Source organism: Semicossyphus pulcher, unplaced genomic scaffold (genome assembly GCF_022749685.1).
Source record: "Semicossyphus pulcher isolate SPU_LCO1_2020_fin unplaced genomic scaffold, fSemPul1.0.p SCAF_2, whole genome shotgun sequence".
NCBI lineage: Eukaryota > Metazoa > Chordata > Actinopteri > Labriformes > Labridae > Semicossyphus > Semicossyphus pulcher.
In genome coordinates this window covers 26,081,842-26,095,118 of record NW_027211693.1, presented here as the reverse complement: position 1 = coordinate 26,095,118, position 13,277 = coordinate 26,081,842, and the positions used below count along the sequence as shown (strand labels likewise).

General features: G+C 39.2%; 2 protein-coding genes across 2 annotated transcripts; one reads left to right on the top strand and one right to left on the bottom strand.

Annotated features, from left to right (window-relative positions):
* Window positions 1-483: 483 nt before the first annotated feature.
* Window positions 484-8,039, bottom strand: itk (IL2 inducible T cell kinase). The gene is made up of 17 exons (XM_069670087.1): window positions 7,862-8,039; window positions 7,602-7,706; window positions 7,414-7,495; window positions 7,200-7,325; window positions 6,944-6,981; window positions 6,123-6,274; window positions 5,951-6,016; window positions 5,811-5,865; window positions 5,260-5,339; window positions 4,880-5,022; window positions 4,683-4,757; window positions 4,234-4,402; window positions 3,868-4,084; window positions 3,720-3,784; window positions 3,509-3,627; window positions 955-1,112; window positions 484-870 (listed from the first exon to the last, which is right to left on the bottom strand). The coding sequence occupies exons 1-17, from the start codon at window positions 7,997-7,999 to the stop codon at window positions 805-807; spliced, it is 1,854 nt and encodes a 617-aa protein (XP_069526188.1). The 5' UTR covers window positions 8,000-8,039; the 3' UTR covers window positions 484-804.
* Window positions 8,040-10,117: 2,078 nt separating this feature from the next.
* med7 (mediator complex subunit 7) lies at window positions 10,118-13,234 on the top strand. Its single transcript, XM_069670090.1, has 2 exons — window positions 10,118-10,225; window positions 11,754-13,234. Exon 2 carries the CDS (start codon window positions 11,760-11,762, stop codon window positions 12,522-12,524), a length of 765 nt encoding a protein of 254 aa, XP_069526191.1. The 5' UTR covers window positions 10,118-10,225; window positions 11,754-11,759; the 3' UTR covers window positions 12,525-13,234.
* Window positions 13,235-13,277: the final 43 nt, after the last annotated feature.

Here is a 13,277-nt window from a genome sequence, read left to right as displayed (position 1 = left end):
TGTTTATGACCATATGTTTCAAATGTGTTATTAAATTAAGGCCTATAATTTATAATGATATAAGTGCATTAAGCTATAGGCCTACTCCTATTCCCTACCGATATAGTCTTTACTAAGCTGCCCTCGTTTTATTTTTTTGCTGCATGCATTTTTATCACTTAAGGCCAAAGTCCTGATGTCAAAGGGGCTCTTACAATGCAAGTTTTTCTAGTACTACATCTCCCATAATTCATGTAGGCCTAAAACATATTTTTCTTTTGTAATGGATATTAAGAACCATCGTTGAATTCGACTTGGCATGTAGTATTTTGTTGTTGTTGTTTTTTAGTGTGAGTCTTTTATTTTTACTTTGAGATAATCATAAGTCACTAATCATTATGAATTAACATCTGTTTAATGTTAATTATTGTACACCACCCTTTAAGAATACCCCTTTTTTTATTTGTAGTGCTAAAAATATGTTGATAACTTAGGAGAAAATAGTTTTTCACATGAATTTATTTATTAACACAGGGTTTCACATCATTACCATCTCGACTGTTAAATGTACAGAGATCGGAGTGTTTGAACCCTAACAAAAATCTGCAGTAAACAGCAGTGGCTGTGTGAATGGACTGTGAGCCTTCCTTAGAATAAACTGTAACAAAGGTATGAAACAGATAAAGTGCAAAATCCAGAAATCATCTTACTCATAAAAACTTTACAGGCATTTAACACATTTTACAAGCAATTTGTTAAAAAAGAATCAATAAATAAAATAAATAAAGCTATTTTATTGTTAACAACCCCCAAAATGATCTTGGTTCACAGGTTAGAGAGGGAGGCCAGCTCATGCAGGAGGAGAGCAAAGGATGGACGATCCTCTGGTTTCTGAGAGAGAGAACATGAAATAAAAGAACATTACATTTTCCGTCTATTTTGTATGTCAGCAGTCCTCCTTTTTCATTCACTCACCTCCTTCCAGCACCACTCCATGAGCAGGTGGACGGCGTCGGGGGCGAGCCGGGGCTTCAGGAGCCTCAGGCCGGAGTTCAGGGACTCAACCACTTCAGAATTAGTGCGGTTCTCATAAGGAAGACGGCCCTCGGTGAACACCTCCCACATGAGCACACCTGAGGAGGGGAGAACAGAGAGACATCAATAATGATCCCAATGTAAACTCATCTGTTTTACAAACACATTAGTGTCTACCTGTATCAACATTTCAAATGAAGTTTCTTGAGGCTGTAGGAGTTGTGTGATGGCTTCATGGTGTTGTAATGTCCTTTTACTTATCATTGTGGTATATTACGTAAAACATGTTCAGTATGGTAAATGTGTTTGTAGTGCAACTTGATTTACATACAGTATATACTTTTGTTTTTTGTTTTAGACAGCTAAATGCATGCAGCATAATGTCCCGATGTGGACAATAAAGTATAATATCCTATTGTTTCCTATCATTTTCTATTGTATCATTATACGTACACCTATAGCATTGAGTGCATGTATATGCTTGTTGGTATCCCGTTTTAAGGCTTTCCTGATTTTGATATATTGGGGACGGGATGTTTGCATGGAACCAGAGACACCTGGATGTTCTTACATGATCATGATAACATCCACCTTTCTAATCATCTGTGTGCAGTTGTGTGTTTTGATTTCGTGGCATCTCAGCCTCTATGTTCTCTACCAACAAAGAATGATCAGAAACCTGGATCAGGTGCTTAACAAGCTACAGTATTGTGGTTTCTATGGAAGTTCTCCCGAGCAGTTCCAGCTTCCGCAAAACCAGTATATGATACTTCAAAACTCCAATCTTAACCAGGACGGAGGACAGGTGCGCTTGTGAATGCACTAATAGTTGGTTGGTTATCATTTTAAGTTATGAGGGTAAACCAAAACCCGTTGCTGTGATCCTGTTAATCAGTGATATGTAAATTGGCTGTACTTTCCCTGTGCTTTTCTCCTCTTCCTACCACTCAAAGCGCTTTTACACACATCACGTCACATTCAACCTTTCACACACTGATGGCAAAGGCCTAAGTGCCAATCTCCTATCAGGATCTATAGGCATTCATACATGGGGTTTGGGGTTCAATGCCTCGCCCGAGGACACTTCGACATGTGACTGTAGCAGTCAGGGATCGAACCCCCAACCTTCCAAAAGAGAGATGACAGACTCTGCCACTGAGCCACAGCCACCCTATTGTATGTCTGTGGTTGTTTCATCTTAGCCCTTTTACAGGCACTAATTTGAATCATTATCAGAAACACCATCCAAATCTACAATCAGCCAACAAGCTTACAGGAAAAAGGAGGTACCAGGCTCATACATATATATAATATAAGCTATATAACTGTCACATGTGGCTGCACATTATTAATTTAGTTGTTAAATATTCTACTTTTTAACTAATGCAATATCATCGAATCATATCTTTGCAATAGCTAAATAACATGATTGACTCCTGAACAATATCTACTATATAACTGACATGCATTTGATACTTATTTTAGATGGAAGTTGTAATTAAACATTTATTTTTTCCACTCTATTCTGCAGCTTTTGCAAGTCCCAGCTTCTAAATCTTCCGTCCATGCCAAGTCAAAATCCTGCTCCATGTTTAAACTCCTTTCTTTTGGCGATGGTCCTAAAAGTATTAACTTCTCACGATTACTGTAAACCCGCTGGTTGGCATTGAACCATGAAAAAGCCGACTAATTGTCAAAGTCTTTGGCACATGTACAAATAAACCCTTCTTATCTCTCCTGAAGTTACAATAATGTGTGTTTTGGAATTACTTGTGTAATTTCAGCTTACACAACATGCTTTTAAACACAATTTTTAACAGTGTGTTTGATGCAAAATGTGTCCTGTAACCTTCTGTGTCTATGAACAATTGCGCCAAATCATTGTTGCATTGTTTAACTTCCACTTTCTTCGCATAGAACACCAAAGTCAAAATACCATGAAAGAAAATTCTGATCATTTTGATGCATATTTAACGAGCCAGCAAAACCTGGAAGACCTGGTGTTTTACAGTTAAAGCCACAGTATCTCAAATGTTGCACTAAAGGACTACAAAGAGTGCACGTTAAAGTCGAGCTGAAACGGCTTTTTGAGAGTATCTAGCTTCCATATCGTGACTCATTTCCGAGTGAAACAGGACGTGCAGGCGGGACATATCATTAGAGGGATTTGATTTGACCGTTGAGAAGTGGGCGTAGACAGACGTTGTCCACAGCGCAGTAGCTAGCTTACTGACCGAGCGTTCTTGGTGCTCTGCGCCTAGCTTATGTAGGCACACGTGATATTTTGTTTTACAGGAAGAAAAATTTATCGGATTTTGATATAAGAATACGAAGAAATTGATTTTCTGTATTTTTTTTGGCCTATATTGTCAAATAGATGCACAATATTACCGGGGATGTGATCTAAAAGGATTAAAATGACATTTTTCGTTTGACCTCGACTTTAAGCACAGACAAAGTAATGTAAGGAACATAGATGGACACATGAACACACCAAACGACCAGACGTCTGACTTGCTGCTGAACTTGCAGTATTTGATGACCTCTGGGGCCGACCACTTGACGGGAAACTTGGAGCACTGGGAGCTTGTGTACTGATCATCCAGCACAAATCTACAGAGAGCAGACACATACCATTACACTGCGGTTAAACAAAAGTACAAAAAAAACATAATAAATACTGTAGGTAAACATAAAAAGCATACCTGGTCATACCAAAGTCAGACACCTTCACCTCATTGTTCTTTGAAACAAGACAGTTCCTGGCGGCCTGCAGGAGAGAAAAAGATTAACTGATCTAACAGAGCTGAGATGCAAATATGTGTCATACAAAGTTCTCTTCTGTTGGTTTACCAGATCTCTGTGGATAAAGTTGGAGCTCTCCAGGTAAGCCATCCCCTCACTGACATCCAGACACATCCCCAACAGGGTATCCTGAGACAGACGTCCTTTCTTGGCTCGCAGGTACTCTGACAGGCAGCCCTTCTCCATGAACTCAAACACCAGACACATGGGGGAGCGCTGGGTGCACACGCCGTACAGCTGGACCAGCTTACAATGGGCCACCCTCCTGTTAACACACAGACACACACACACACACACACGCACAGACACACACACACACACACACACACACACACACACACACACACACACACACACATTAAATAAGGAGAATTTTGCAAAACAATGTTAGGCAACGATATGAACTGCTCTTACATCATGACTCTCGCCTCTTCTTTGAATTCCTCGTCCGACATGCACTCTTCTCTTATCATCTTCACTGCCACCTTCTTCTCCTTCCACCTCCCCTCCAGCACGAGGCCGAACTGGCCGCTGCCCAACTCCTGACCCAGGGTCAGCTCCTCGGGGTCCACTTCCCACTGATCTGTTGAAATAACCACAGACTATATAAGAGAATACGACGAATGTGCATGTTTACATGGCTACTAAAGTGTGTTAAAGCAGTTAGTCTTATACAAGATCCAGGTTTTGTTGCACAACACTTAACAGTCACATAATTGTCATGTAACATGAACACACCCTGAGAATACCTCTGTGGTGACCACTGGAGGTCAGCAAACACAAGATTTTCAGCATTAGGTAAAGACTTATATGAACTCCAGTCTGTCCAGCTGACCCGTTTATAAAACAGTGCATAATCTAACCTTTGAAGGGATCACAAATGTCCTGGGAGCTGCCTCCATCTTGAGAGACGGGATGCCTCAGACGCGTTATTAATCCTATCACACACACAACACAGAGACATGTAACGCACAAATCCTCTCAGAGCAGTGCTTTTCTTCATCCTCTGACACAGTGTTTATGAAATTGGTATTGTAGCATGCGGGGGGGCAGCTTTTACCTGCCGCATTGTGTTGGTGATAATGGATGAGCTCAGGAATGGTGCTGAACAGGTACTTCTCTGCCAAGTAAAATGCGGCCTCTCCTGTTTCTGCCTGTCTTATTTGGTAATGTTTCACTCTCGGGTTCTTCTCCCCATTTGACCTGAAGATCATAAATACATTTATGTAACAATTGACACACAAATGGAGAAGTTTAAAGTGAGAAAGGAAGAACAAGATGAAAATCAGCATTGATTTCAAGTTTGCATGTAATTATCCAACAGGCAGGTCAAGCTATTATAAATCAGTCTGCCAGCATCTAATGCTTTAAACAAAGATTCATTCACCAGCATCATCTCATAATCGCATTTCAGTTCAAGTATGAAGGAAGTAAAATTACCCCGGTGCCTTGGTGAACACTGACACTGTGTAGACTCCTGCCTGCCTCGAGTCACGCACCATGAATGCACCTTCTTTTCCCTAAAAAGAAGAGCGTTGAAGCGAAATCAAACCATCTGAATGAAAAACAACATTTCTAATACACGTTTGACATGTTAACCGATTGTTTGTTAATCAGCAGTTAACAGCAGCACTTGCGGAGTACTCATTTTATCAAATACATTTTGGAAAGCCTTTCTACCTCCTGCTTTCAAAAACCCAACAAAGCGCGAAACTGCAGGAAATTCAGCTTTGGAGGAAACCTTGTGGTTGTGAGACATTTTTTTTTGTCCCATGCTTGTTGCGCAGGTGCATTTGCATTAATTTTGCAAGTGCAACATTGCTGTAGGTGGCACAGTCACAGCAAAACTGCACTGCGTCACGCAGGAGCAACATCCTGCTAATTATCAGAATTATTATTTGCAGAATTTTTGCTGTCAATACACAGCTGGAAGAATAAACAAAAGAAAAGTGAATAATCACTGCAATCGTAAATGTCGGTAATGTTTTTACCTCTTTCATTAACAAATCCTCTGCTCCCCCTCTGGTTATGTTTTTGTTGTACCACCTGTGAGATGACAAATTAACCACAAATAAATCAATTCAACAGAATGGGTGTGCAGATAGAAGAAGAGGAATTAAATCAAACTCACTCAAATCTCTCAAAGTTCTTTCCAGATTTTACAGCTACATAAGTACAGGGTACAAAGCCTGTGTGCCTGTTTAAGAGCCAGGAGAAATACACATTAATCAAACTTAAAGTCATCCGTACTTCAGTATATTTGCGACTAAAACTGGCATGTGTATTTTGTGTACCATACGTACCCCTGGTCATCCTCTACTGCCCACCACTCAGAGTGGGAGCTGTTGATCAGCATATACTCCTGGTCTTTCTGAAGAGGCAAGTCGTCGTCTCCCAGTGGTGTGTAGTCTTGCAGAGCGATGACCGTCCTCTGCACTTCATCCCGCAGTTCCATCTGGCAGAGACGAATGACAGTCATTGAGCTAAACGCAAGTCTTTTTGTCTATTTGTGAACAGCACTTTGTTTTCAGCTGTGGTTATTTTTAAAGTGCTATATAAATAAAGTTGAGTTGAGTTGAGTTAACCTTTTACATAAGGCAGTTTATTATATAAGATTATTTTTTTGGCTTTTGCCTTTATTGTATAGGATGGCTGAAGAGAGACAGGAAATGTGGGGAAGAGAGAGTGGCAGATGACATGCACCAAATGATCTGCAGACCGGGAGTCGAGCCTGCGACAAGTGCGACGAGGACTGTAGCCTCTGTTCAGGGGGCACCTGCTCTACCAGCTGAGCTAAACCAGCGCCCCTAAGGCAATTTTTACACTTTACGTGTTCTTCAAGAAAGACACAAAATAGATGTGAACATGATGGAAAAGCAATCATATTATGTTTTGCATAGAGAAGGCAGAGCAACTGCCACATATGAGCCATATAATATAACAGTCGGAGATGCAAAGACACAAAATCGTCTGTTACAAAAGAACAGGAGCATTTGTTGAAAGGCAATGCAAAATTATTTTTAAACTTGTTGTTTAAATGTTGGACAGTTGTACAGACAACTTGTAGCCAGAGAAGCAACAGAATAAATATCAAACTAATTATTCATGCTTTAACAAGTGGTACCTCTGGATCCGGGAGAAGAGGCAGCGGCTTTTTAGAAGCTGCGGAGAAATTAGAAAATTAAAAATGAAGAATCTTTCTGGAATATTCAAATGAGTGAAACAGCATCTTATATCAGATTTTGTTGTTGAACTCAAGTGAACTGAGATCAAGATTAAGATTTTACCGTGTCATGCTTCAGAAGAGTCTTATCATTGCTTATATGATTTTTATCAACTGTTTTAAATGGAACGAGGAGAGGAGAAAGAATAATACATACCAGAACCCACTGGGTTGTACACATGACAGCCTGCCGCCAGTTTCTCTGTTTGTAGGCAACATTTCCATTTTCCATCCATCCAGAAGTTCGGGTGGTATTTTGGCACTAAATTGTTGTTCTTTGTCTCTGCGTGGCAGACAGAGTAGCAGACATGTCAAGCTTATGATAAATGTGCAATAATGAAGTCAAGTGTTTGGAAAGATCTGAAGCTTACCCTCTTTGAGAGCTCGGACCCATCTCTGACGGCAATCGTTGTCTGGAGCGAAAATGTAGAGGTAGTGGTCACCATGAAAAACCTGTTGAGACATTTGAGAAAATACTTCTTAAAAAACTAGCGCTTAAAAAACACTATATTGAACTTGTATTTGTAAGCATGTGTGCTTTGAGAAACATGAACCTCACCTGAAAAGGGTACTTATAGTTACATGGTATGGGGACATCACTACACACAATCTCCGCACACTTGATTGTGTACAGCTTGATGCAACCTTTCACCATCGGCCTTCTCTGAGAGGAAATGATAATCACTTTATGTGTGCCATGCAAACTGTGATTCAAATATAAGCTGCTTCCCAGAAGGCCCAATGAACAAACCCAGCTTCCACATTGTAGATTTTCACATCAAAAGCCAGAGTATGCGTTGCTTAAGGGCATGTACTTACCCCCGGACGGGGTTCAGAATACTTCAGGTCTTGTGTGTCCAATACAAAAAACCTCTCCTTGTAGTTGCAAGGTGATGTTCTTCTCTTTTGTTGAGATTTTTTAATCATAGTTCCCTTCAAAATCACCCGGGGGAACATGGCGACAGCTCCGATTGACGCTATGAGAAACACTTGGAGAAAGAGAGAATGAGCACCTTGCAGTGACAGAAAAAAAGGCGTGTGTGATCACTTGATAGAAGCTGTGGAGCTTCCGGCACAAAGTTGTTGCACTCGGTAAACCACATCCACGGCATGACATGGGTTGTGCAATCAAACATGCACCTAACATAAACACACTCATACAAACTGCACATGCATCCACATGTACTTTCACTGATGATGCAATAAGTCAGTGGGTACAGTGTGCAGCAGTAAGGGGGGCATTTTATAATCTCAGCACTTTTAAACATTTTCCACCAAAATATGCAAGTTTTGGTACAAATGTAAATATAGGCCGAGAGACCTTTCTGTCGTCATGTCTCCTTCTAATAATCACGGACAAATCCAGACAATTGTAGAGTTGTGTTTCACTTACCATGAAGTGGGGAATAACGTGATTTCTTCTTTTTTTTCCAGAAACAACGTTAAGCGTGTTATAAGAACTCTCATAAAACATGAGGGATTTGAAGGGATGCTTTAGCACCACCATCAGGAAAACTGTAATTAGGTCTGCATGACATTTTAGATTAGAGATGGACTCCTATCTGGTCTCTATCAGTTTCAACTCAATACTTTCATCATTTGTTTTTAAATTTTGAACTGCAAAAAATGTTTTATATCACATTTACTTGTTGAATTCAGAAACATTTTTTTTTTTTTTTTTTAAATATACTTTTAAAACACATGTCCAGGTCCTTGAGCTGTCTGATGTGGAGATTGTGGTCTGGTAAGTGTATGTGTGTTGTAATGAGTGTGAGTGTGAGCGTGTCGTCGTAATGTTTCAGCACAACAACAGTTTAGTTTAGTTTAGTTGACAGGGGCCGTGCACAACACAACTGTTGGACCAGATCTAGCTATATAGCTAATTTACATCTGTGGTCCCCGGGCAGGAAGATCTAAAAAAACACACATTACAATACAAACAATTAAAAACTAATTTCATAAACAGAATATGACATAAGCAGCAAAATAAAGCTAAACACAAAGTAGAAAAGATGAAAATAAGTAAGAGTGATATTATAATGATGTAAGTAGTGACAAATTCAAAAGATAAATTGTATCTACAAAATATAATTGTCAGACAAAATAATTAGGCCACTTTATTTGTTCTAAAAATAAACAGTCTAGTTGGCATTCAAATATAAGCAGTTGCAACATTTTATTTTTGTCATGAATATTTGCCAAATCAGACTGGTATTTCAGAACCATGTGTATATAAATCTCTTTTGCTGAATGTATTTAGTGAAAGTTTTATCTTTAGAATATAAAATGACTGACGTGAAAAAAGTACACTAACACTTGTCATGTTTGCATCATACGTTTTTGTTACTTTGTAACCATTTTTTTTTTTTTACAAATAGCTTTTCTAATAACTTTCTTTTATTGTAGTGTATTGAAATGTATTCAAATTTGTGTTTTGTTTAGCTCAACCAACTGTTTAAATGATGGCTCTATCTTTCCCGTCTTTTCTTTTCCTAAGCTTTTAAATCAATTTATGCTTCTTGATTGTAAAGTGCTCCACAGACTGTTATTGTTATTATCATTTGCTCGTAAGCAGGCACTTTCAGCGATAAAAGTATTTGGTTTAGCTTAATGGTAAAACAATGACAGTAAAATTATTATTACTTAAGTATCATTTTCCAATTACACTGTATACATTAGCTTGTCCTTTTCAGTGTGTTCTTTCCACTAATAGTTCTGATGTGTCTTTGTGTCTGAGTATGTGAGGCCCATTACATGAGGCCTACATCAGATACCCCTTTTTTTTATTCCTTTCAATGAGTTACAACGCTGTAAATAAACATTGACAATTGTTTTGACATAAGTATACATGTAAAAATGTGCAATAATATATAAATAAAAAAACACATAAATTAGCCTACATCAGATACCAGAAAGACAATCATGACTAAATATTCATCATACTGTAGCTACTTCCGATTAATACGACCAATCAGCGTTTAGTATATTTGTCGGGCACTACCCAATCCACACGACCAAAAAATTGTCACGAGCGCAGTTCAGCCAATAGAATTGCGACAGAAACGATCGTCAGTGTGTGGGAGAAGCTAGGCTAGTCATGAGCTAATAGTCCGACAAGATTCCTCTGTTACATTTAATATCTAAAGTCTACTTTCAACAACTGAGGAGTGATCCCTTTAAGAGGTATGTAGAAGTATAATAGCTACATTTTCGTTTCCGCATTTCCGAGTTCTTGGTTCGTAACTAGTTAGCGGAGATTAGCAGCAATATTGCTAGCCCGAAACTAGCAGAATTGCTAAGTAAGTTAGCTACATTCGTCTGTAAAACGCTCTTTATAGACTGACAAGCTTTGCATTTAACAACGTGAATAGAGGTTTCAGAGACTACATGAAACTATGTGCAAATAATTTCCGGAGAGGAAGTCCCTTGATTATCTAGCGTCACTTGCTTGTTACATTTGGCCTCATCCGTGCTGACATTAACCCGGCTAATTGTGTTAATACATATTGTAATAAAGGCTAACGTTGAATGGAAAACATTTTGGCGCTGGTGCGAATTGAAGCAGCAAAACGTTTATTCGATTGGCGACAAAACACGTATTTGCTGGATTGCAGATTATGAAAATAACTTTTCTGAAAGCTACTTTATTGGGACATTACTTTTGTAACCTGCTCCAACTGTTTATCGTGATGATTTTACTTAATTTATATATATGCATAATACACATGAGCATCCAATGAAACTAGGGATGCATTTTAAACTTTTTTTTGCCGATTGCTGTTTTCGATACTGATGTATTAGGCACATATTTTTTTTCCTCCTAATTGCAGAGAACATTAAGTATCCCCTGTAGTGGAATTGATTGCATGCCTACTCTTATTGTAGTGGCCCACTGGCAGATGCAGAAATAGAATAATACAGTGCTTTTTGAAATGTACACATTCACTGGGCAATATAAGAAAAGTACTTAAACTTAGGTTATGTACAAAATGCCATATTTATTTGTATGTAACATATTCTTTCAAATAAAACTGTCATGTTAATATAACTTAGACAGGCTTGGATGATGAGATATGGCACCTCCTCGCATGACCAATGTTGAGCAACCATTGCAAATAGCAACCTTGTTGTACATTTCGGAAACTTTGAAAAACTGCCATACTTGCACCTCTTCTTCACGCTTGACAGAAGAGGCGTGATGCGTGTGCACACTTGCACCAAGTTAATGTTGTAGCATTATTTTTTGGAATCATCGAGCATTTAGGCATAATAAAAGTGTTGTTTTATCGCCAGAAAATATTGTCAGAAAAATGACATATCTGCTGATGCCGATATGTCATTTTCAAATCATAATCTGCAGATAGTGATAACGTGCCGCTAACATTGTGCATCCCTAAATGAAACACATCTCATCAGTTGGAATACTTTACAATATTTAAAAAAATATCTTTAAAGTAGCCATTGTTTGTAACTATGTACCTGCACTCTTGATACTTGCATTACGGCCTACTTCATTGAAAGCATACTTGTTGTGGTTTGACAACAAGTATGCTCTTGTGAAACATTGGTTTACTTTAAACCATGTAACGTTTTGAATACCAGTAAAACAGCATTTTTCCGACTGTTTTGCTACCTTAATGTACAGCTCCACCTCTGCTGCTGCTGCTGTTTTCCAAAACATACTCATTAATATTTTGTGTCATTGTTTCAGATCATCATGGGTGAACCACAGCAGGTTAGCGCCTTGCCTCCTCCACCAATGCAGTACATCAAAGAGTACACAGATGAAAACATCCGCAAGGGCCTGGCTCCTAAGCCACCTCCACCCATCAGAGACAGTTACATGATGTTTGGCAACCAGTTCCAGTGTGACGACCTCATCATCCGGCCTCTGGAGAGCCAAGGTATTGAGAGGCTCCATCCTATGCAGTTTGACCACAAACGGGAGCTTAAGAAGCTCAACATGTCCATTCTTGTGAACTTTCTGGATCTGCTGGACATCCTTATCAAGAGCCCTGGCAGTATAAAGCGCGAAGAGAAGCTGGAGGACTTAAAGCTTCTGTTTGTTCATATGCACCACCTCATAAATGAATACAGGCCACATCAGGCCAGGGAGACACTGAGGGTGATGATGGAGGTGCAGAAGAGACAGAGGCTAGAGACGGCAGAGAGGTTCCAGAAACATCTTGAGAGGGTGGTGGAGATGATCCAGGGCTGCCTTGCCTCCTTACCTGATGACTTGCCTCAGATGGAGGGTCCAGATGGTGCTGGTGATGGGACAAGGACTGCGTCTGCAGCAGCGAGTGTTGGTTGTTCCTCTGGGCAAGCCCCCAGACTGAAAACTGAACCAATGGACGTAGAGGAAGCAGGTGGCAGCTGTATGGCAGCAGGTCACCAGGACAAGAGTGCCCCTACTTCAAAGAGGGACAAAATGTTGGACAAGGATGCTGCCATGTGTAGTATTATTGATGAAATTGCTTAATTTTCTGTTGAGTAGTCATGTTTATTTTTGTACAAATCTAACTGTGGTTGTCTTTTGTTTGTTGTATTAGAGTAAGTATGAAAAGTTTGCTGTGTTTTCATTGGGCCTGAAATCTTGTCTGGAGGTAAATGGTGTTTTATTTAAGCGCTATCATGTAGATATCATAAAGAGCTCCTGTGAAGATATTTGATGACTTTTTAATTATTACATTCAAACTTTCAGTTTTTGTAATAAAACCAATAAAGAAATTTCCATTTGCTGTCACACTTGCCCATTAGTGTTTATTGAATCTATACTTGTTTTTAGGGAAACTTCATGAACATATATGTGACTTACATTCAGTTAAGTTCACAAAGAAAAGACAGAAAACATTCTGTCACTGTGACTTGCACACTGTCTAATCCGGATGGAGTGGTAATGGAAAGGCCATTATGTGTAGACTGTAGTTAAATAGTCACTCCCTCAATCCCTTTAACCTCATGTTTTCATGATAGCACTTAACAGTACAAGCAGTGTTTTGTCGCCTTGTTCCCGTGACAGTTTTGTGCTGTAACATATGTTAAATAATGTCAACTTTTCCAAGCATATCTGTCCTTCAAGGATCCTAATTTCTTTACTGTAAGTCAGAGCCGAGTCTTCGAGTATTGAAATATACAGAATTGCATGAGGCAATTTCTTCTAATAAACTTAAGACTGTAAATAAAACCTCTTCCAACACATGTTGTGTAATAGGTTCCTTGGAAAACTATGCAA

Bases quoted from the DNA above. Each gene is read 5' to 3' on its own strand.
- itk (XM_069670087.1), bottom strand. From the start codon at position 7,999: ATGTTCCCCCGGGTGATTTTGAAGGGAACTATGATTAAAAAATCTCAA. The intron at 6,017-6,122 runs GTACGTATGGTA...GCTCTTAAACAG, and splicing joins GCAGTAGAGGATGACCAGGG to GCACACAGGCTTTGTACCCT. The intron at 4,085-4,233 runs GTAAGAGCAGTT...GTGTGTTAACAG, and splicing joins GAAGAGGCGAGAGTCATGAT to GAGGGTGGCCCATTGTAAGC.
- med7 (XM_069670090.1), top strand. From the start codon at position 11,760: ATGGGTGAACCACAGCAGGTTAGCGCCTTGCCTCCTCCACCAATGCAG.